This window comes from Amaranthus tricolor, chromosome 1 (assembly GCF_026212465.1).
Source record: "Amaranthus tricolor cultivar Red isolate AtriRed21 chromosome 1, ASM2621246v1, whole genome shotgun sequence".
NCBI lineage: Eukaryota > Viridiplantae > Streptophyta > Magnoliopsida > Caryophyllales > Amaranthaceae > Amaranthus > Amaranthus tricolor.
Genome location: NC_080047.1, coordinates 9,604,867 through 9,629,947, shown reverse-complemented (window position 1 = coordinate 9,629,947; position 25,081 = coordinate 9,604,867). Strand labels below are relative to the sequence as shown.

The 25,081-nt window shown below is 31.4% G+C and overlaps 2 protein-coding genes and 2 non-coding genes across 4 annotated transcripts; 2 read left to right on the top strand and 2 right to left on the bottom strand.

Annotated features, from left to right (window-relative positions):
- Window positions 1-1,471: 1,471 nt before the first annotated feature.
- On the bottom strand, window positions 1,472-5,062 carry LOC130824828 (uncharacterized). The gene is made up of 2 exons (XM_057689847.1): window positions 4,698-5,062; window positions 1,472-2,078 (listed from the first exon to the last, which is right to left on the bottom strand). The coding sequence occupies exons 1-2, from the start codon at window positions 4,923-4,925 to the stop codon at window positions 1,632-1,634; spliced, it is 675 nt and encodes a 224-aa protein (XP_057545830.1). The 5' UTR covers window positions 4,926-5,062; the 3' UTR covers window positions 1,472-1,631.
- A 2,402-nt stretch (window positions 5,063-7,464) lies between these two features.
- Window positions 7,465-10,387, bottom strand: LOC130824835 (uncharacterized). The gene is made up of 2 exons (XM_057689856.1): window positions 9,844-10,387; window positions 7,465-7,582 (listed from the first exon to the last, which is right to left on the bottom strand). The coding sequence occupies exons 1-2, from the start codon at window positions 10,241-10,243 to the stop codon at window positions 7,485-7,487; spliced, it is 498 nt and encodes a 165-aa protein (XP_057545839.1). The 5' UTR covers window positions 10,244-10,387; the 3' UTR covers window positions 7,465-7,484.
- Window positions 10,388-17,823: 7,436 nt separating this feature from the next.
- TRNAH-GUG (transfer RNA histidin (anticodon GUG)) lies at window positions 17,824-17,895 on the top strand. Its single transcript has one exon. It is a non-coding gene; the product is annotated as a tRNA-His (tRNA).
- Window positions 17,896-19,406: 1,511 nt separating this feature from the next.
- On the top strand, window positions 19,407-19,478 carry TRNAH-GUG (transfer RNA histidin (anticodon GUG)). Its single transcript has one exon. It is a non-coding gene; the product is annotated as a tRNA-His (tRNA).
- The last annotated feature ends 5,603 nt before the right edge of the window (window positions 19,479-25,081 follow it).

Below are 25,081 nucleotides of genomic sequence, written 5' to 3'. Positions count from 1 at the left end.
TGACTTGGGTGAACTCAAGTCAAGGTGGAGATTGTTAATGTTAATGGTGACTTGAGTGCACAATCAAGTCATGCACATAGAGATGGTATCTCTTGAAAGGTTTAATGGGTGATTAAGTGTCTGACTTAATGATGGTGTTTAAGAGTGTGAGTCAATGCATGAATTAATGAAAGGCATTGAAGTTAGGCTTAAACATATGAATTAAAGATGACATGATGAATGTGATTAATGAGGGAAGTGCAGCAGTTTATGATGCTGTACTAAGTGCCTTCCACAAGGAAATTAGGGTATCCAAGGTGACTTAAATGGTGTGTGAAGTCAGTAGCCTCTGACAGCCCATGCTCGAACGAGCGGTTCTAGGCTCGAACGAGCGTTTGACCAGTAGCAGTCTAGTGGGTCAGTAGAGGAGCTACTCGAACGAGCTCCATATTGGCTCGAACGAGCATCCAACACAGTGCACAACCTTGGATTCTTTCTCTGACGTTTGAAGTCTCATGAAGCAGTTTCTTTGTGATTTAAATTTAGCATTAAAGTTGTATTACTCATTAATAGTAATCACTCTTATAAAAGGGAAGCTCATATGTACATCTAAATCATCCACAAAATACACCCCAAGCCAAACATTAGCTTAATCTCTTCTCTATTGTGATTCTCCATATTTGAGAGTTCTTTGAACTCCTTTATGATAATATAAGAGATACTACACACCGGAGGGCGTAGCCTTAATTGGGTGAACCTCGTTAAATCTTTTGTATTGTTTTTATTGCATTATTTTCTCCTACAAACATCGATATCATTGATAGCATAATTTGTTTGTCACAAGACTTCATACATTCGATCTTGGTGATATTAGAATTTGAAACACGTTCCATCGTTTTCAACCATATTATTAATGTGTTGTTAGAATGCTTGAGCTTGAAGACTAAATATTTGAGCACGTACTAATAAAAGAACAAGGATTTGATTGTTAAGTAGAGGAGACCGTGTTCAACTAACAAGGAATCCAATGGCTAGGATATAAACACAGAAATATATCAATAACAAATTAGAGTCCAATCATAATGCACTAGCAACATTTAGAATATATAGTGTTTTCGTTCAACTTGGCCATTTTATTGAGAGGTATCTACTAACTGTCTCTATGGAGCTAGTCTAATATACATTTTTTGTTTCAAGTGATTACTTATAACGCTAAAGTTATTATTTACAATTTTAAAATAATCACTTTTTATAGTATTAGAGTGATTACTTACACCTTAACACGATCACTTACAATCTTAAAGTAATCAATAAAAAAAATAGACTAATTATATGGGTTCATCTCATAGTGAGATAGTCTCATACAAGACGAACTGACTAGCTAAAGAGTTTTGAAACACAATTTTAACCCTTTTTTTTTTAATAAAAACACAATTTTAACTTTAATGTTCACGAAATTGTCATTTAATCCTAAATAATAATAAATAATATATTAAAATTTTCCGAACCATTTTCATCAAATAAAAGAATTTACAACCACACAAAACACCAGTCATCAGTCATCACACATATGATATTTTTCCGACAAATCACAATGAATTATTGAAAATTGGTCTAATATTGTAACATATCACTAACAATAAATACAGAACTTAGTTGTTATACTTAGCCTTGTAGTCAATCCAAAGTTGACCAACAGACTTACCCAATAAATCACTAAAATAAGCATCACTATAACCATCCTTCATTTTCTTGTTAAGTTGAGCCACAAAATCATCTCTCAAACTGTTACAGTAGTCTAAAAACCTAGCAGTAACATCATAACCTTGATCCCATCTATCACCTTGACCCGGTTTGACCCAATGAGACGGGGCGTAACCCGCTTTAAGCCTAACATAATCCGCAATCCCTTCAATCAATCCTCCTGGGGCCCGCCCATTACCGTTCCATTGCCAAACATGGGTCATCTCATGGTACAAAATTCCTGTTACTTCAGTTCTCACGTTGCCTGAGTAGCTTTGCACGTAGTTTGCGCTCAGATGGATCTGATTGTTGCTTGTGTAGGCTACTCCATCCATTGTCTCCACTGTTAGACCCACCTAAATGTAGCTGTTATATTAGATAAATGTTTCGTATCTGTTCTGAATTATTTGCACATTTGTATGGTGGCACAAGAATTAACAAAAGTCATCACCTCTAACGTATTTTTGTCTATTTTGCCCTTTTTAGATGATAGGTAAAAAAAATAATAATGATGTCATGAGTGAGAATAAAGTAGGCTTTTTGCCAAAAATGGATAGAGTGTAAGTATTATAAAACAAAAAAAAAAAAATAAGCGTAAGTATTATGAAATAGTGAAAATATTTCTTTTATGTGAAACACAAAGAAAGCACATTCGTTTATTAAAATAATGCCTAAAAAATATTGTACGACAGAGGAAATAAGATCAATGAACAATAATGAAACAACAAAGAAATTCAACCAAAAAATAAAAACAAATATAAGAGATTTAACTTGGATCACTATCAATGTGATAGACCGGCACTGAGATCGAACAATTTCTCTATGATCGCAAAGCATTACAAGAGGAATCAAGATATCACTCACAAAATTACAATGACTCTCATGTGATTTTTCTCTATTTTGTGATAATGAATACTAACCCAAAAATAGAGGTTTTTATATGAATCCCCAATAAAAGAAGTTATTGCTTAGTTAAACAAAATAACCGCCCCAAAACCCGTGCAAAAACTAACTTCCCGCAAAACCGTAAGAAGCAACAAGTCGTCGCCTATGAGCAGTGACTCGTTGCATAGTTTCAGACCCAAATTTTGCGACATCAGTGAAGAAGCGCCGACTCATCGTCAGGCTAATGTTTCCCAACTTCACTCGTTCTTCTTTAATGCATTTACAATCACGATCAAGACTCGATTCGAGTCACCAATCTTAAAAAAAAAAAAAAAAAACATACACACTTCTTCAGGGGGATATTTGAATCGTAAGTAAGAATGGGCGCCAAAGGTTATTGCCAAACAAAAAAAAACTAGGGGCATATGACACTCAAGTCTCAAGCTTTAATTAGTTTAAAGATTATTCTCTTGATTAGTAGCCACATTTCATCATTTATCGCTTATAAAAGTTGTGATTATTTTGGACTTTGGAGAAGTATACATAATAAAAGATGAAATTTCATATGCTCATCAAAAGCTAGAGATGCGATCAAAACAAATCTAAAAGCAGTTATGTATCTGCTTGTCATATATTTAGTTTATGTAAAAGCAATTTTTTATGTAAAAGCAAATCTTAAAACAAATCTATAATGCTATGTTTGGGAATAATAATTTCATTTGAAATTTTAGAATTGGCTTAAATTTATTGTTTGGCCATCAAAAATTTTCAAATTTGAATTTGAATCAAATTCCACCATGATTTTTAAAATAGTTAAAATTGAGAATTTGAGAATGACTATCCAAACCTTATCATTCTCAAATCCTTTATTTATAATTTCATAATTAAAATCCATAATTTGAAATGAAATACTTGTTTCCAAACACTACATAGTCAATTTTTTTATTATTAATTAGTTAAAATTACTAACTTATTTGGTTTATGTAAAGAATAAGTATTAATGGATTATTGAAACAAATTAATTAATTAATATCAATATACTCAATCTATATTTTATGTTCAAATAGTCTATTGGTTTTACTAAATTTTCAAATTTACAATGAAATATAACATTATATCTGCTTATCATATTTTTATTTAGAAATTTATTTATTGTTATTCATAATATTAATTTATTTCTACTGTATATTTATTTTTTCTCATTTATTTTTTCAAAATTTAAGATAAGCAACTAACCAGTCGGTTTCCTGAGAGACCGTTTTTTTGATAGACATCTCTCATGCCGAGCTTATTAGAGCTCAATTACACTAAAATATAATAATTAATTGATCAAATTAGAGATAATTTCTCAAAAATTACTGTTTATCACGGGGATTTGTGGCAACTAAATATTTGATTTTGGTTGGACAACTTGTACACTCATGATGATATGATCTAACAGTAGATGTTCAAAAATGCATAAAAATACCGAAAGCAACGGTGGACCTACCATACGTCTAAGGAGGTGCAATGCAATCCCAAATTCCCAATCAAAAAAATCTAACCATTATATCATCATATTTATTAGTGTATTCTGTTCACCAAACCATCCAAATAATCTAATCTAAGTATTTAATTAAATTAGCTATAGAGATCTTACAATTGAGCGAGGGCGATTGTAATTAATGATTTTTAATTATATACGATAAAAATATTAAGAAATAAACTAGTACACTAATTAAGTATCAAAATCAAATAGTAAGGGGTTTGAAAGTAAAATTCTAAAAATATGGAAAATAATACTTTCTCCGTCTTAAATTAGTTGCAATATTAGAAAAAAGACTATTTATTTATCACTCTTAATTTGTGATTAGTTTTTTAATTTATAGGTTGAAACATGGTCAAACGAGATCTTGTTGATTCGTCTCATTGCAAAGATTATTAATATTTTTAATTTTTATAACTTTTTATTATATAAAATTAGAAATATTAAAGATTGAATAAGTATATTAGACTGCGTAAAAAAACAAATAATGCAAGTAAATTGGAACAAAACAAGTATTAAGAAGTAGAACTGATGATGTTAGGACTTCGGAAACAAGTAAGCGTACCTGTTGTATGGTCTTACGATCAGCTGGGTCGGATTGTTGGAAGGTTTTCCAAATGAAATCAGTGGCAGAAGAGAGAGATTGACGGGCGTACGCAGACCCGATTTCATTGTTGAATCGGGTTCCACCTGGGGTGTTGGCTGCAGCGTTCGTGACAGTGTAAGTTACGGCGGTGACCAATTGAGTGGTAATCAACAGAAGGACAGAAGTAAGGATGACAAAACGAGACATTATTGATTATGTTTATTGTAATGCTAGATGTACTTGGCTTGAACCATCTATATATATAAAGATGAGGAAGTTGCCAAAATTGAACAAGTCTAGTAATAGTAATATTATATCATTTATGAGTGACGAACTACTTGGAGAAATATGTTGTGGTTTGTAATTGCTTCATTTATTCAACCCAAGTGTACCACTACATCATAAATTCATAATACAATATGCTTTTTTTTTTTTTTTAATTTGTCTTTTAGGCTGAAAGCTAGTTAAGATTTATTTATTTTTTTTAAGTTTTTCTCGATCGTTGTGTCAAGCTCCAAATCTCATTTCGATGGAGGTGAGCTCGATCACCTCGTGGCTTACTCCTTGGCTTGCACGTTTAGAACGAAGTTGTGAGTGCAAGATAGTATATGAGGGCATTCGTATTGGAGCACTTGATGAAGTGATCAAGGTGGATGAATTGGTGTGTGTTGATGATTGCAATGAACTGCAAGAGATAGCTGCTCGAGTGGTCGAGCATATGGGGCACGATCGAGTTGTACAAATAGAGGAGAACAGAAGCTTTTGATGAGGTGCTCGACCGGACCAGTAGTACGCCCATTCGTCAGTTTTTGTTTTAGTTTCAGTTTTTTGTGGGCTTTAAGCCCTTTTGTCCTAGATTATTCTAATATGTTTTATGACTATATTAGGAATCTTAGAGCATCATTAGAGTTATGTGAGTGAATGTAATACACTAGAAGCAACTAGAATTTATCCAAGAGATTTCTTCATTGTATTAGTGATTTTGTGAGAGACCACCATTAAAGGTGAGGTCTTTGCTTTGGGAGATTCTTCTTGAAGCTTGTAAGGTGAGTCATTAATTTATTGTTGAGTATATTAATGATAAGATATTTGTTTTGAGGGGGAGGTATCCTTAGATACCTCATATAATGTGTGTTTTGTCTTCTCCATTGTTGTGCTCTGTTTTGGTTCTTTGCACTTATTTTTGTTATTGTTTTTTCACCATTGCCATAGGCCATTCTCAACATCGACAAATTTTATTTCAATAGCTGTCTTAATCGCTACTTGAATAATCAAACACTGTAAATTTTCTCAATTAATTAAACAACTAAATATATAACATTTATAATTGTACTCAATATTCACAGCTATAATTATTTAGATACCTAATAATTGTTCTCACGGCTATCTTATATCGAAAAAACCTTTGATTTTTCACTAATGTTCTTTATATTTGTCACATTATCTTTGTAATTGCGTTAAATATTTTGGAAGCCATGTCTAATGTTTGGTGTAAAAAAGAGAATGAATTTGTAGATGAGATAAAAAGAAAGTTACATACACCATCATTAACAGAGGAAATAGTATAAAATTAGTGGACAACTCTAAATAAAAATTGATTGTAAGAGACATAACGAGTATTCCACAGGACCCGCACTCATCTGTACTCCCTCTATCCTGTTTGGTTTGATGCAAAAAAAAAGTTGGTGTTTTAAAGAAAAATGTGGATAATGATAATAAATAAAGAGAAAATGAATTGTGTAGATGAAATTAAAAGAAAGTTAAAATATATAGATGAAATTAAAAATAATTGGTGAATCATTGTCTAAAAATAAAATAATGCAAATTAAATGGGACGAATTAATACTTTCGGAGAGTATCGGAATAGAACACCATCTTTGAATTTTTTTAGGCAACATTTAAAAAATTTTTTTGGGTTGACGTGGTGTTTACTTTGGTTTAAAAAAAAATTAAGTTTGATGCTTGAAATTATACGGTGATGAATGATAATATATAGTGTGTATATAAAGTAGTAACGTCTTATCCTTGTTTAGAAATAGCTAGTCAAAAATAGTGGTATAATTATCATGATTTAAAGAATACTTCGTAGTCATTTAACCTTCTGTTTTTAACGTTTCCTAGTGGTTCTTATTTTTATAGGTTTTTAAGTTATTTTTCATATGTAATCACGTCTTTTTATTTTTTTCGAGCCAGGGGACTTCTTTGGCCCCGCTTCCCTTTATGGGTATGAGTTGCCGCCGTCTTTTCCTCTCCAGACCCTGGCCGAGCGAGATATACTGGGTAGGATAATGATGATGATATTATTAGTCATTTAAGATTGTGCTAAGTCGTTAAAGCCTTGCTGCAATTGCACATTATTTAGGTAATTAATCCTTTTGTTTTCCTGAAAAAGCAATATATAATTCAAAAAATTATCATATTTATAGTCAAATGTTATAAATTATACTCCCTCCTATTCAGGTGAGATGTCCCATTTGACTTTTCACGGATTTTAAGAAAAGTCAAAATGGGACCCTAAGAGAGGAGAGAGAGTAGTATTATGGGTTTTTAATTGTAAAGATTAAGGAATTAATGATTCCCACCAAATTAAAAGCTGATTTTTTTTGGCACCAAAAGTTTGAAATTTTTTTGCGCCACAATTACATCGATAATTTAATTAAGTCCTAAATTACATAATTAAGTCCTAAATTGCGCCACAATTACGTTTACAATAATTTTTGCAAATTACATAAGTTTGTCAAGAGTACTAAAAATTAAAAACATCAATTACGGTATCTCCGAGAGCCTTCTCAATTCTTCAACAGCTTCGGTGTAGTTGCAGTCGTTACTGATCATGTGAGTGCGAATTTTTTTGCGATCATTGACTTCAGATTTTCCAAATTACCCAAAAAATGCATTAATAATTTCTTAAATAGCCTCCAATTTATAAACAACCAATTCATGAAAATATCATCACAGTACCCACATAATTTTGAAACCCAAAATGAAAATGTCCAAAAAGAAGGAATTGAATACATATTCAGAAACTGCCGCCAACAATTCATGAAAATTCCCAAAGCACACAGCCAAAATTTGAGAAAACAGAAAGTGTGGCGCCAAAAATGAAATTTGCAACAAGAAGATAAAATCAATCATAACTTTACAAAACAGAAAGCATAAATAGACAATGACAAAGCTCATTTATTACACAATCAACTAAAACAATGGCTCCTACAAAACAATTAACTACACAACAAAGAGAGAGCATAATGCAGAAGCTACTGTCTGCATTAAATAAGAAGGGCAAACCAGCGCTAGGCACAATCAACGCACTTGCGATTGAGTTTGAGGTTTGTAGGAAAACAATTACACGATTGTGGAATGATGTCAAGAAGCAGATGACAACCAATACCACAATCATTAACCTCAACAGCAAGAGATGGGGGAAAGAAGCAGCAAACAAAATAAAGTTTGATGAAGAAAAATTTAAGGCAATCAAATATGAACTCAAGGGTACACAGCATTCAGTAGCAAAGCAAATGGAAGTGTCACAATCAACGGTGTGTAGGTGGAAGAGGAACAAAGTAATAAGAAGGCACACAAACGCAATCAAACCAGCTTTGAATGAAAACAACAAGTTACACAGGTTAAGCTTTGCATTATCTAAATGTGAATACAATGAACAAAATGATCAATTCAAGTTTAAGCCATTTACTAATGTTGTTCACATAGATGAAAAACATTTCTATCTAACCCGAGAGACACAAAGTTATTATCTAGCTCCGGGTGAAGTAGAACCACATAGAGAATGTCAATCAAAAAGGTTCATACCAAAAATAATGTTTATGTGTGCTGTAACAAAGCCTATATTTACAACTGAAGGTGATGTTTTTTTTGATGGAAAGATAGGCATTTGGCCATTTATTACACAGGAGCCAGCAAAAAGAAGCTCAAAGAACAGGAAAAGGGGGGAGATGGAAACTAAGCCAATACAGTCAATCACAAAAGAGCACATTAGAGAAATGCTTATCAATAATGTGCTGCCAACCATTAGGGCAAAATGGCCTGCTGAATTATCCAAGCGTATTTACATTCAACAAGACAATGCCAAACCTCATATAGCACACAATGACAGAGGGTTTTTAGAAGAGGCAATGAAAGATGGATTTAATATACAATTAGTCCAACAACCTCCAAATTCCCCTGACATGAACGTGTTAGATTTAGGTTTTTTTAGATCAATTCAAGCTTTGCAATATCAAAAATCAGCTTACAATGTTAAAGAGTTGCTTAAGGCTGTGAATAATGCATTTCAAAATCTGAGTCCACAATGTTTAAGGTTTGTATTCATAACTTTACAAGCTTGTATGATAGAGGTCATGAAAAAACAGGGGGGGTTTGACTATCACATTCCTCACATGAACAAAACAAAGGCAGCAAGGGAAGGGACTTTACCAGATTACCTCACTATTGACAAATAATTGGTTGTGGATTCACTTCAATATTTATTCACAAAGCTAAGTAATGAAAAAATGAATCAGCTTGTGGAAGTCATTGGGTATGCAGGGGGATATGAAGAAGGGGATTTGAATGTAGAAATGTCAGTAGTAACCAACAACCAAAGTCATCAAATGTCAACAGTTGCAACAGCAACCTTCGTGTAAGCAAAAGAACAGCAACCAACAACAATTTTTGGGACACAGAAGAAAGCAACAACAGCACTGAAGCACAGAATCAAACACAAGCATAACCAGCACAGCTTCATTAATCAAATGTAAATTCCTTTTCAATTTGGACATATTTTTGGGAACTTTAACATGGGATGTTTCAGAAGCAAACAACAAACATTGTATGTTGTTTTCAATGAAACATTTTTATTCAAATATACATTAGTGAAAAAAATTGGTTGTTTTAGAACTCTCAGGTAAATTTCTTTTTTTTTTTGAAATCATTGAGTATAAAATCGAACATCTTTGTGCAGTAAACGTTGCAAAACAATCCAAACCCCCTTTGTTCGATTTTTTGGTGGCTAAAACTGCTCTCACTTTGAGATCACAGAGCAATGAAATTAAATGCATAAAAAACGTTTAACTTAAAAATCATCATCAGTCAAAATGAACATGCACCAACACAAACAGAAACTCACTTGAGAAAGGACCAAGCTTATCAAGCCAATCTTCTTCTTCACAATCAGTATTCGAAAAAACAGCATCAATGGAAGAATATTCACGATCAGGATACATATCAGGCTCAGGTGTGTAAATGGGTTCACCTTCAGAGTCAAGTTCTCTTCCCCACTTAGGATCAGTCTCAACAGAAGTTGAGTCATCATTGTAATCATAAGACTCTTCCTCAAACGATTTCAGTCCAGATCTAGGGTTTCCATCATCGAACCCCTTAAAGTCTATCTTAGAAGGCGATTTGTAAGGAGATTTGGGGATTCTCAGAAGTAAAGAAGTATGCGACTTAGGGTTTTTCATGGGTGAGTCGATTTTCGAGTTAGGATTCTTCAGGGGGGATTTTAATGGCGAACTGGAGTTTGCCATGATTTAGGGTTTTCACAGAAGAACAAGAAACACGATAAGGAAGAAGGTGAAGCTTTCAATGGAAGATTAAGAGAAACGACAGAATATCAAATGGGGAATGGGTAGGGTTTTCAGAGAAGAACAAGAAGCACGCTAAGGAAGAAGGTGAAGGTTTCAATGGAGGAGTAAGAGAAACGGCAGAATATAAAATGGGGAATGGGTAGGGTTTTAGGATTATAAAGGGAGGAGGTGTAAATGGGTGGGATTAATTAAGATTTAATTATGTTGATTAATTATAAGGGAGGGAAAATTAGTAAGGGTAATAAAGGGTATAATTGAAAATAGGATAAAGTACTAAGGGTATTATAGTCAAAAATCCATGCCAAAAATAGAAATGGGACATTTAAGCTGACTTGACCATAAAAGGAAATGGGACAGTTCAGCTGAATAGGAGGGAGTATTTAATAATATTTTATTTATTTATAGCTAGCATATATGTAACGGCCCGGTTTAAGTGGCTCGGAAATTCATATGAAAATACGAATTCCGGTTCACTCTTCGGACTCTAGAGAAAAGTCTCCTCTAGGATCGTCAATGTTCCGTCGTTAAAGAAATATAATTAAAACAGAAAACAGTGCCAAAGCGAAAGAAACAAGTCAGCGGAAGTTCTTACGTACAACTCGAGAGCCTATGGCCTCTAGATAAACAAAAGAAAATAGATGAAAGCGAAAAGAAACCAACACAATCTCTTGTTACATAATTCGGAGTTATTTCTACTCATAATCTTATTACAAAAAGGAAACATAGTCTTGATGATTACGGGTTCTAAGTCGATCCCTCACTCCAATCCCTACCTGCAATCAACCTACTAGTCGTCGTGTGACAACACGTAGCAGGTTCCAAAGAACAATCCAATACACGTCAGAGACTTCATAAAATGTCAAACAGGTTGAATACAAGCAATGTGTTTATCCTAGCATGCATAGGCTCTAACATATTCATTATTAGATAATTCCAACTTGTAACGTAGCCCGTCCTATTCAGGTCGTTCAAGTATAAATCAAAATCCTTTTTTTTGGAGGAATACACTTGAGAGAGCTACTCCCAAGGCAACCCCCGACCTAAGACGTTGCCCGTCCTATGAGGGTCGTCAGAGGTAAAGTATGCATACCTCCATGGTGACCGTAATGATCCAAAACTGTCATGGGAACAATAATTGTAATAATTCAAACCAAAACGTTAACCCCTTTGGGTAACAAACACTTAAATCCTCAACTTCCAAGTAACTTCTTTCAAATTATTTGAGATGTCTAATCCTTATGTGATTTACAATGCCTCGATTAGAAATAAAATAACACTACTTGCACAACGACATAAACAGTATGGTTTAAGCGTGTACCTTAAAGCGCTGCAAACAAAACGAAGTTCAATCACGATAGGAATTTCACCCTCTTACGAATCGAGATCCTAGACACCATAAACACACAAAAATCACGTATTAGAATGTGTTTACACATCTAATCCACTCCATACTATTAAGACACTATTAGGACTTAATAATTTTAAATAGTTTCACCCAAATCTTACTAGTTCCAAAAATTCGAATTTAACCAGAAACTTAAATGGTCAATTCGGACAGTTTAGAAAATTCAAATGGAAAATCTGACTTCGCCACTGCGTTCGGAATGCGTCAATTACCCTGGGTACCAAATTTCATAATTTCTAACATCCAATCACTATTTTTAATTATTTTAAGCGTTTAATGAGTTTTTAACACATCATGTACATAAAACAACAATGGAACACGAGTAACATTTTCGGATCGGCGCCAATACCGAGGCAGCAGCAGCTGTCCGAAACTCCTATTATATTATTATTACTATTATTATTTAATTTTATATATATATATATATATATATATATATATATATATATATATATATATATATATATATATATATATATATATATATATATATATATATATATATATATATATATATATATATATATATATATATATATATATATATATATATATATATATATATATATATATATATATATATATATATATATATATATATATATATATATATATATATATATACATTATTCAAATTATTAACTCTTTTAATCTCATGAACAAAATAAATCTAACAAAACCAATTTCACAACTACTAAGATAAAACAAACAAAAAAAATTTTTCTATCACACAACCACCTGATATTTCCACACATATATTAATACACAAAACCCCATCAACAAAAAATAAAAGCCATCAAATAAAAAGAAACATGCCCATCCACAAGATCCTTCAAGAAACTTAAAATTTCATAAATTATGATAAATAAATTAAATACTTAATTTTCTTAACAAATTAAAATTTTGTAGAGAATTCATAAAACCAAATTACCCTTTTAAATCAAGACATATATATAAACACAATCCTTCAAGCAAATCAAATTTTGCTAAAGGATTTATAAATTCTTAGATGACTACATTACTTGATCCATACCTTTTAAATTTCTTCTAACAAATTGAAATTTAGTTAGAGAAATGTAGATCATAAAAGAAATTTAAATATCAATATAAACTTAATTCTTAATTCTTAATTCTTAATTCTTATAACAAATTTAAACTTTGTTAAAGAATATAGATCAAGAAGATTTTTTTTTTTTTTTTGAAAAAAACATAACTTAATCCTTTTAACAAATTAAAGTTTATTAAAGGATTATTAGAGAAAATTATATATATAAAAAAATACTCAATCCTCCTAAACGTCATAGGATATCATCATACATAAAATATAATTCATCTTAGAAATCTTGTATATAAAATTTATAATTAACAATTTAACTAAACTTACCCCTTTAATCAAAAGAGTAGATGGAACAACAAATTTTTTTTTTCTTTGAGATGCCGAAACAAGAGAGCAAAGGGGAGAAATTTTCTGAATTTTTATGTTCACTTGAAAGATTAGAAAAGTGAAGAATTCAAATGATGCTTATAGGATTGATAGGCAATTAAGAAATGAATTTAATGTGTCATAATGCACACTTATGAGAGGAGTTACAAGACTCCTCCCCTACTCCTTCCAACCGGCCACCCCTTCCCTTCCCCTAATTTTACTTTTTTTTTTAATTATTAATTTTTTTTTTTTGATTTATTTCTTTTTTTTTGAAAAAAAGAAACACTACGCGATAAAACACGTTACAGATAATTACAATTATCCATGTAAATAATATAATGTAATAATACTTATTTATTTAATTTGTTTTATTTTATTAAATTTTTTTAAACCCGATAAAATACGGGGTGTTACAATATAAATCGGCTAAAAGTTCAAGTCTTCCTAGCAACAACGCTAAAAAAGTTTGTCACCACTTAAAAAAACCGCCCCTCATCGAAAACAACACGACCAGACACCAACGCAAAAATGTGAATAATTGAAACTCATATTTACCGTATCTCAACTAAAATCATACTATGATCTGATAGATATTTGGTATAATAAGAGTTAGAATGATCTAAGATCTAATTTAACTTGACTGATCCATTTGATTTGCAATTAACCTAACTTGATTTCAATTTCGTCCCGTATTTATCTAATACTCCCTCTGATCTTTTAATTTAGTCCCATTTCCTTATTTGGCAAAACCTTTGAATTAGTCCCATTTCTATTTTTGGCAATCATTTTTTACTTAAATACCCTTAGTTCACACACGTAATTACGAATTTACCCCCGTAAACCCTACTAACCTAAAATAATTAACATTATAACCTCACCTTAATCATTCCCTCCCTTTTATAACCTCACCTACTCTGAATCCCTACCCATCCCTCCCTCTCTCTCATCTCCATCCTCAAACTGTGTATAACTCTTCGTGTTCTTCAATGATCTTCATCTTCATCATCAAGAATACCTTGGTTTACGGTTTATTATCTTCATCTTCATTTTTTTTCCACCATCTTCGTCTTCTTTGAAACCCTAATGCTTTTAGGGGTTTTTTAAATCTGGGTTTTTTCTTAAGTTTTCTGGGTTTTTTCGAACATGGCCTCACCAACGTCTTGTCTTTCTTGTTTGTCTTCGTCCCAAGAAAGTGATCCTACGATTGGATCTCCTAACCCGTGGTTTGATTTCTACAATCGCCTACCTGCATCGTGCACGACTTCTGATGAAACGGATCCTAACTGGGGAAGAAGTATAACTTCTGAAGATGAAGAAATACAGGGAATGTTTGATTTACAACTGGATCTTCAAGATCTATACATTGAGAACTTGTTCCCTTCCTCAGATGAAGAATCATTGGATGATGATGATTTGGTGTCTGATTTTGATGTTCGAGGCCCATTTTCTCGTATGGATACATCTTTCCTCTATGACTAATGATGATTTTGTTTATGTGCTATGTATGGTATGCATGTCTTTCGTGTTCTGTTTTTGTTGCCCTATGATTTTTTTTTGAGGGTAAACAATTGATTATAGCTACAAAATCCCTAAATCTATTCATTGTGCCACCAATCTAGGGTTTTCAGTTCATAAGCCACCAAACATTATGTTTAGGAGGCTATGTTCTTACCAGATGTAGGAGGCAATTAGTATGGAATTTGGGTTATCTTTGATGAGTTCAAATTGTTCTCTGAGATGAATTTGTTTTTCATTTTGTTTTTGAAGCCATCAATAAATTGTTACATGACATTTCCTTCTAAATGTTTACGGCTAAACATCTCCCCTATTTAATTTCTACATCGTGTTTAGACCTAAACATTTACCTTATACTGTAACCCAAAAGTGAGTACAAAAGGTAACCCAAAAGTATACTCATGTGTGTCATATTTACATGTTGCTGGTGTTCATGCTGGTGTTTCCTCTGTTGTTGCTTCTGTTGTTGCTTCATTTCTTGCCGGAAAATACGCTGATGCTTCTCTTGTTGCTTCTGTTGTTGCTTCTGTTGTTGCTTCTGTGCTTGCTCTTGTTAGATGAAGTTGATGGAAAACTGATTCGTCTTTGATCCCCAAGTAAAATAAAATGCCCTCCAATGTAGTTTTATCCACCTTTGTGTCCAGATATCTTAGTGCCTGGTAAATTGTTTCCTGCTGTACCCCCAAACAATGTGGGAGTCTCCCTTCCCTTTCAAGTTTTGCTTTGCTCATGTGTGGAATTTCATAATCCATACCACCTAGTTTCTTAATAACTTCAATTTTACATGCTTGTAATGTGATCCATACATTCTTCAGTGCATTTGGTGTAAGATTGTCAAATGCTGTAGTCACTGCGTTAACTAATTGTGTGTAGTTGTATGCTGATTTTTTATGCTGTAAAGATTGTATTGACCCAAAGAACCCTAAGTCAAGCACATTCATATCCGGTGAGTTAGGAGGTTGTTGCACTAAGTGGAAGTTAAATCCATCAAGTGTAGCCACCTCTCTAAACACCTCATCATCATCTAAAATGTGTGGTTTAGCATTGTCCTGTTGAATGAAAATTGTTTTGCTTAAATGTGATGGCCATTTAATTCTAATTGCTGGTAGTATCTTGTGCACAATCATGTCTCTTGTGTGATCTTTAGTGATTGATTGTATTGGTTTGGTCTCTGGCTCTCCTCTCTTCCTGTTTTATGAACTCCTTTGTGCTGCCACTTCATGTGTGAAAGGAAAAATGCCTATCTTTCCATCAAATATCATCTCACCTTCAATAGAAAAGATTGGTCTTGCAACGGCACACATAAACATGATCTTGGGGATAAATCTTTTGGATTGGATTTCTCTATGTGGCTGTATTTCATCTGGAGTTAGATAAAATGTTTGTTGTGTCCTTGTAATGTAAAACAACTTTTCATCAATGTGGACTACATTTTTCTTTTCATTAAATGTGAAGTTGCTTGTTTGCTCATCTAAAATGCAACTACTAAGACAAAAAATTAACCTGTGGAGTTTATTTTTGTCTGTAAGTAACGGTTTGATTGCGTTGGTGTGCTTTCGAAAGTACCTGTTTTTTTTCCATCTGCATACTGTGCTGTAGCTAACTTCCATGGCCCTTGAAAGTGATCTTAAAGTTGTCTTCTTCACTTTTTCAATTGATTTGAATTTGTTTTCATCAAAGGGGACTGCAGGTCTACCGTTGGTCACTGTCTTCTTATTGTTGACATTAATTGGAACTTTTTTTTTTTTTGATCCCGAATCTGTCTCCATATCCTTCCGATTGTCCTCCTATGCAAATCGTACTTCTTCGCAATTTCATTGATGAACCCGTGTTGTAGCTTCCCATTACTGTTTGCTGACGTTAAAAGCTCATGCATTATTTGAGTCTTAGTTAAATTATCTACATCTTTTTTTTCCCATTGTATATACTGTATTGAAGTTGGTGGAAATTAAATGAAGTGTCTGATATCTTCACTTAATGCTGTCTTATATACATAATTTGTTATCTATGGGCGCCATTTTTTTTAACCTTGGCGCCGTTGACATTAATTTTTTGGTTTCCCTTTACTGTGTTACTAATTGTCAACTCATTGGATTGATGACTTGTTTTTCCTTTACTGTATTTATCTTCTTTTCATTGTTGGCTTCTTTTCATTTTTTTTCAATCTTCCAGTTTCATGGTTTCAATCTTTTGATCAGCTTATTTTTGTTCCACTGTCATTGATGGCTTCCTTTCAAAATGAAAACATTTAGATTTTTTGTAGTTATTTAATTAATTTTGAACACTAAATGCTTACCGTGTTTGTTTTTTTATAAATCTGAAGTCAACGAAAGATTTAATATCCGCATGCGCATGTGGCGAGAGGGTTGCTCGTTTTCAATTGCCGTTCAAAAAACGTTGAAGAAATCAAGGAAGTATTGAAGACTTAGCTCTTATGATTTTGATGGTTTTTGTAATTTATTTGATGTAATTTTCTGTAATTTAAATTAAGTAGTTTAATGGTTGTGTAATTATAAAAATTTCGGAAATGTATTAATTTCAATTAAGTCTCAAACAATGTCAAACCCAATTTTCCCTCCAAAATTCATTCTATGTACTTTATTAATCAAAAAGAGGGAATCATTAACAATTAATCCACTTACTTAAAAATACCCAACTACCACCTTTTACATGGACCCCACACAACCCTTAATATGCGTGCCCAAGGAAATTGGACTAAATTAAAGGATCGGAGGGAGTATAAAATTAACTAAATTTGTAATTATTTTAGCTTGATGCTTGCATTATCTGAGCTTAAATTATATGATATGTTTATACTTATCCAACTCATTATTTTCTTATAAAATCAAAATCTAAAGGAAAAAGATAATTCACATATCATATTTGTATCCATTTAAGGTATGTCCACTCATCCATTTAAGTATTTATATTTTTATTACTCCCATCTTTTTACAATAATCATTTTTAAAAGTCTAACATTTGGATACATATTATAATATTGGTCTAATGGTTAATTACTCGATAAATTTTATCTTTCAACTTTAAGAAGACACTTCAATCACAAAATGTTTATGTAGCAGTTCTTATTTTTGGCAGCCATATTTAATTATAGGGTCACACCTTGGTCCATACAGTGATAATGAAGATACACATAAAGACAAGTAGCACAATCATGTGGCTGTAGTTTAGTGGTGAGAATTCCACGTTGTGGCCGTGGAGACCTGGGCTCGAATCCCAGCAGCCACATAAATGTTTTAATATTTTCAAGTTTTTGAATGCGACTTTTATATAGTTTGGATCCACAATGAAATAGACACTTTAAACCTCAAAGAATTCGTTTATATATGGTGTCTACATTTAACCTAAAAAAGACACTTCACATAACATACTAATCTTGTTATAATATAGCTTGCAATGAAGACCTTCAAATATGGAGGTTTTGAAGCCACAAGATCACAATTCATCAATTATTATACTTGTATAAAATGAGTTTCAATTTATAGCCAAATTATTATTCTACCTCTGTTTTCTTAGAGTTAGTATTATTTACAAAAGAAAAACAATAATTGAGCCTTAGTCTCGAAATATTAGAGTTGGCTACATTAACTGATAATAGTATATTACTCCTAGTTACAATGATTGTCCAGATGGAATCTTTTTCTCCATTCAATTTGATTTACTACCATCTCAATTTGTAAGTCCAGGTTATTTATTTTCTTTTCCATTCATGTCCTCCAAGTCACCTTCGGTCTTGCTCGCCCTTTTTAAGTTTCTTAAATTCTAGCTTTATATCTTCCTTATCGTTTTGCTAATACCTCGTCTTTTTCTCAATATTTGCAACTCCTGAACCCTTTATTATATCTTCAATTAGAATTTTATCCCTCAAAGTATATCCACTCATCCATCCAAGCATTCACATTTCCCATATTCCCACCTTTTTACTATGATTTTTTCTAAAAATCTAATCCATATAATAGCACCGATCTAATAATTGTTTGATAACTTAATCTTTAACTTTAAGGGCCCACCTATCACATAATAGTCTAGTAGATGATCTTTATTTTTTTAACTCACATTTAATTCTATGGGTCACATCTTATTGGTTGTCTTTGGAAACTAATAATTCATTTTAAATTGTGGATTTTAATTATAAATAAAGAACTTAAAAATGACAAGGTTTGAAAATTCATTTGTCAAATTTTCAACAAGATGCAATTGACTCAAATCTAAAAATAATTTTTTTGAATTTGTCAATCACTAAATTTGATCAAATTCTAGATTTATACATAAAATTATAGTTGTCATGTATAGCAATAAAAGTATTTGAGAATTTTTATACAATTTGACGACAAAAAGATAAATTAATATAATTTATTTATATAGAATATGATTTTTCTTCAAATTGGAGCTAAAATTGGTAAAACATTTATATAATTTATTATAGAATTTTTATATATATAAATAGAATTAAATATATTTAATTGAATGAAAAAGTAATGTATTCAATAAATAACTAAAAAAATCAGTATTTAATTTTTAGTTTAAAAAAAAATCATGTATTCTTTTAAATTATATCTTTATATATCATTCAAATAAATTTATACATTAAACGAGTTTCTATACTAGTAAAAATAATCACACACTCAAGCCGTAAGGGTTAGATTATTCAAATAATTCTGTATAACCAATAAATTGATTTAACTAAACTACAATGATGACGAATAAATTAGTTAAACCTGATGAAGTACCAACATCATGTGGCTGTAGTTTAGTGGTAAGAATTCCACGTTGTGGCCGTGGAGACCTGGGCTCGAATCCCAGCAGCCACATATTTTTTAACATATTTTCTTTATAATAAAATTAAGACAAGACTATTCAGCAATTATGATAATGAATGAATTGCTGCTGTTTACTTAGACACGTCCACTCATACGTCTATGCGCAACTATTGATTCTGATTAACCTACTAACTTAAGATTAATTTTTCACGTGTATTCGTATCCTGATCTGTCAACTTCGGATTGTTTTAAATTGGCTTAAAATCAAATTTTATATTTATAGTGATTTTTATATAATTATAAATTTATTTTTTAACATGGTCAAAGTCAAATTTGAAATAATATCGGTCATCACGTATCTTTTGACACGTCTAGGGGGTGTACACCAATCTAAAATGAATCAGATCGAAACTGATTTGAGCCAATGTCAGATTGCTACAATTATAAAGATTGAAGACCAGACCGATTTCATTCGGTCCAATTTCAGTCCAACTCAAATTTTATACCAATCATGTTTAGGTGGATCGACTATTAAATTTTAGAAAATACATATGCTTAATTAATCATTATTACATTCAATGTATTCAACTCATAAAATTATGATCAGGCGGGTATAGAGAGGGTTGAAAAAGGGTAAACTATATCTTTGATAGGATGTTGCAACCAATAAATCCCCCAATAACAAAATAAGACTAAAAAAACAAGTCGTAAGACAAGAAATATACTCAAAACATAAGAAAAATATACAAATTAATAATATAATATAATTAATCACGACTCTAAGAATGAAAAGGTGATTAGAATTTAAAATTGACTTTGCAAACTTTCACTGTAATTAATTGCCTACCCTATATAAAAAAAATCTTTTGATTCTCAATATAACATTAACAACTATTATCATACTGTACCAATAAAACACAAATTTCTAACATTTTCGGTCTAATCCGAAATTATCCGGGTTTGGATTGGACCGATGGATTTATGAATTTATATGACCCGAAGACTAGAACAGTAGAAGGATACAACATCACACAACTGTGTCAAATTAACGTTGGAAATACTTTACATGTGGGATAAGATTGCACATCGATTTAATGATGAGTTGTTAACTTACATATCTATTGGGTGAAGTAATTTTTCTACTGCCATATGATTTTGGGAAACAATAAACTTCACCAAGTGTACGTGCAAGTCTACGCTTTTGACCCGTGCGTTTGTGGGCCCGAACTCACGGGTGTCCCGTGTCCACATGAGTGGGTCATGGTGAGATTATGTGACAAATTGTCATGGCCTAATAATATTTAACGCAACACACCAAATAAACATGCAAGGCTGAAACAAATATTGACAAATTTTTTTATGGCCTGTGCAATTTCATATTTTTCCAATAATTTTGTATCTTTAAACACTTAGCATATACTACGTAAATTAATATTGAATCCCTCAATTTTTTAGGGCCTTGTGCGATTAAACATGTTAAACATGCTTAAAACCTCATACATATGCAATCTAGACTTTTAATCATATTACGATTGATAATGAGTGGTATACGGATCGTATTTTTCATACTCCAATAATTTTGCTTTGATTTAAAGTTGGATTTTTCAACTTTGATTCCATCTTAGATTGAGATTTTATTAAACTCAATTTTGAATTAAATTCGTTTACCAAATATTCAAACATACATCAATAGTAACTTTTGAATAGACTACAATGTGTCTAGATTTAAAATTCTACTTTAAAACAACACTCAAACTCGTAACAATAATGTCTTTAAATTTAGTTACTTTAAAACTTTTTAAGTTAAAGTAGGGAGGAAAAGTTGTTTATGGTGGGCCTCATAACTCATCAGCCAATGGTAAACGCAAAAGTTAAAAATTACTTTTGTACAACTACATAAATCCTAATTTATACAAATAAACTAAAAAATTAAACTTTAAATAAGTTAGAGTTGAATCTCAAACGATTCGAATTAGAATATTTTGCCTTAAGATTATTTTTTTAGGTTGCACTCTATGATAAACTATCTCTTAAATCTTAATTAGATTTTGTTTGATAATTATATCCTTATATCAAGTTGATTTGTCAAGCTATTTTTTTTATTAAGTAGAATTTGACAAATTGCAACTTACCTGGACAAAATTATTGCATGTTTTCAATTTTTTATTCTTAATATTTTTTTTAATTAAATATGTCATAATTTGACTTAGCTGGAAGTCTAATAGTTCAAGTTGGAACATAAAATTTGAATCGGAGTAAAAGTAAAAAAAAATACGATTTATTATTTGGACCAAACTTAATGTGTGAATGAACATCTAATTATAAAAGCGTATTCTCTTTATTCCTTAGAACAGTCTAAGTACATAAAGTTATACTTTGATTTTCAAATTATAACAAATTTAAAAAAACAAAAAGAAGTATTTTTCAAAACTCTCATATAATTCTAAATAAACTTTACTTTTCTATATTTTTTTTTGCGTGAAGATATAAATTTGAAATTAAATATATTTCAAGTAAATTATTTTAAAGAAGATAATAGTGAGCAATATCGTCGGTGTTAGTGGCACAAACGTATTAGTCAAAGCAAAAGATTACTTGTAGAGAAATGCGCAAGAAGTATTGACTTGTTACGTGAAGACACATAAAATGGTGGGCATCAAACTGTTTGTTTATGACAACTGATGATACAATCAACTGCTCTCCTTTTATTCATGCCTACATTTTGTTCGTGATTCGTGGACTTAATTACATACTCCTCGGATACCTCTCATTTTTCTCTTTGCATGCAATATAATCCATAGAATGTGCCCGTCAAACTTAATTCCCTTTTAGGTACCAGTGATTCAGGTAAGGTGGGAATGTCAAACAAATCCTATTGTATCGTATTGTATTGTGTCGAGTCTGAAATGGACACGAGCTATACTAACCATGCCAAAGTTAGGCCTCTAATGGAACTCTATTTTTCTTGCTATTTTTTTTTCTTTTAGTTGAAAAATAGCAGATCTTGCTCGTGCGGTCATGCCTGAACATGATATACACAAATCATGTATTTGACAAAATACTGATATATTTTATCAATATATACTAATATATTTTATCAAATTCTTGGTATTTAATAAATTATAATAATTAATTTGAAAAATATTCTTGATTTTGCCTCTTTACAAATTTTCCAAGTCTTCATTCTCATATCAGCTAGTCTCTTGAGAAACCGTCTCTTTGAAAGACATATATCAAGCTCAGTCCATTAAAGATGAATGCCTACTTATATTATCTTTAATGCTTACTTACTATATTCTTAATGTCTACTTTCAATATCTTAAATGTCTACTTAGATTATTCTTAATACCTACTTATGAAATTTTTAAAAATATAATGGGTCGGCCCAATTAAAAATGGTCTCTCACAAGAATTTGTGTTCCTATATTCAATATATTCATGAGCATTCAAGGATATAACAAGGTTTTGGGTAACAAGTAGCTATAGGCATTCTATTTTTATTGATAATCTATTTTAAATAGAATATAGCCAGAATCTAATTGTAATAAAATGATTTAGTTAATAATATATAAATAACATGTAGTCTTAATTTGGACCGAATAATTGATTAGGACAATACAATCAAAAAAAAACTTTTATTTCAATAACGTAATGAGTAACAACATTTGGTCCAAATATTTAATCATAATTAACTTAGAAATTAAATAATATACAATTTATATACTAAAAAAAAGTATAGCTTCTTTGAATGCTAGCTTCTACTATTACATTGCATGCAATGGATAACAGAATCATCCATTAATCCATCTGTATACTCCTCCCAGATACTGCAAATTCCAAAACCCAGCTTACTCCAATATATTTTGAAGACAAAATTATCTCCGTGCATGTTCATCCATTAACACAAATTGTTGAATTAGACGGTCTCATTGAGTAGACATGTGGTGAAGACTGTCTTGTGTATGGGTTAAATAACCTATCTAATATATATTATGAGATATTATGACTATATGTGCTTCTTTTTTAAAATTATCCCAACGAAAAATGATCTCTTAAATCCTCATTTACTTCAGAAATGTATACGACCTCCTTTTTTCAATAGTTACACTTGCCCCTTTTATTAGAGAGCTTATTGGAATAAGCCTAGCCATTAAAAAACGAAGGAGAATAGATACGACCATTAATGAATGTTTCTTCAATGTTTTTTTCCACCAAATAAAACTATGATTCAAATAAAGAAATAAATATATTGTATATTCCCTATGAAGCTGATTTGAGATAGAATAAAGAAATGAATAATTCAATTTGATACCATGTTAAGAGATCAATCCCAAGCAAATAATTAAGACCGAGCACCCCAAGATATATTATATTCCGTATCAATGACCAGCTCCTCCGCGACTTGGTCCAGAGTAAGCTCTACTGATAATATTTTGCAAATAAGGGAAATCTTGTTTATGATGTGATCTTAAAGGTCTTAACCCATGCACACATATAGCCTCAGAAATGAGCATAAACAGTACAGATACAACAATAATCATACAGAATTGCTTATAATTCATCTTTTTTTCTTGGAAAATTTCGATAAGAATGTAAAAAAAATGGATGGAGGAAATTAAATACTAATGTGTATAAAGAATTTGGTTAGTTTTGAAGGGTTTAGAAAGAACGAATAGAAAAGGAATGAGATATTGAAGATATATATATAGTAGGGTGTAGGGTATTGGTGTTAGGTGTAAGTAAATAGCAATCTACTTGATATTGACTTAGTTTATATAAGTTGGTGGGATAAGAAAAAATAGAGAGTATAGTGGGAAAGATTGGGGAAGAAGTAAAGAGCTGAAATTAAAATTCAAAGTTAAGGGTTTGAATTTCAGGGGGTGGAAACGTGTACAAAGGAAATTTTTTTAAAAGATTATAAAAAGTATGTTTGAATAAATCAGATTCAGGTCCATACATATAATATAAATACATGAACTGATATTTAAGAGCAAGTCAAAGTGTCGCAATAAAGGTAGGGGAGATTTGGTAAGCTGGTTAAGCTGCAATTTTGCAGGTATTGGCTTTTGAAAATTGAATGTATTATTATGTACGAATAGTCTAATACCGTACTTTCATATGAAAACATGTTGAGCAAATGAAGAATAATAGTGTAAATGCCCATTGCCCACCCTATTATTATTACATATAAAATGGCAAATTTTGATATAAAACATTATCAAATAGAAATATTAGTCGATCACGATATGAATCATATGTTGCCAATAAACAAATGACTAAAAATGAGAGTCATCCTTAATATTTTAGAGTCCCTAAGCAAAGTATTAAAATTCAGTGTCCTATTTTCAAATCTCACTATTTATCATCTAAAACAGTAGTATTCTATATCGTTATTTTGAAATCATAGTAGTAAAAAAAATTATGTTGTCGATATATAACAAGTCTAGCTATATTTGTCTAAAGCAAGTAGATAAGTTAAAAGACATTTTCCTAAATCCAACATGTTTATTTCAATAGTATTTTAAAATAAAATTATAGACAGACTAGATCGGATCAGAGCAGGTCAACACCCATTTGAGCCCAGCCCAGCCCAGATGGATTTTTATTTGAACTCAGCTCAGCTCTTATCTGGCCATTGCACAAGTATAGTCGTA

Bases quoted from the DNA above. Each gene is read 5' to 3' on its own strand.
- LOC130824835 (XM_057689856.1), bottom strand. From the start codon at position 10,243: ATGGCAAACTCCAGTTCGCCATTAAAATCCCCCCTGAAGAATCCTAAC. The intron at 7,583-9,843 runs GTGAGTTTCTGT...GAAAATCTGAAG, and splicing joins TAAGCTTGGTCCTTTCTCAA to TCAATGATCGCAAAAAAATT.
- LOC130824828 (XM_057689847.1), bottom strand. From the start codon at position 4,925: ATGTCTCGTTTTGTCATCCTTACTTCTGTCCTTCTGTTGATTACCACT. The intron at 2,079-4,697 runs GTACGCTTACTT...AGCTACATTTAG, and splicing joins ATCGTAAGACCATACAACAG to GTGGGTCTAACAGTGGAGAC.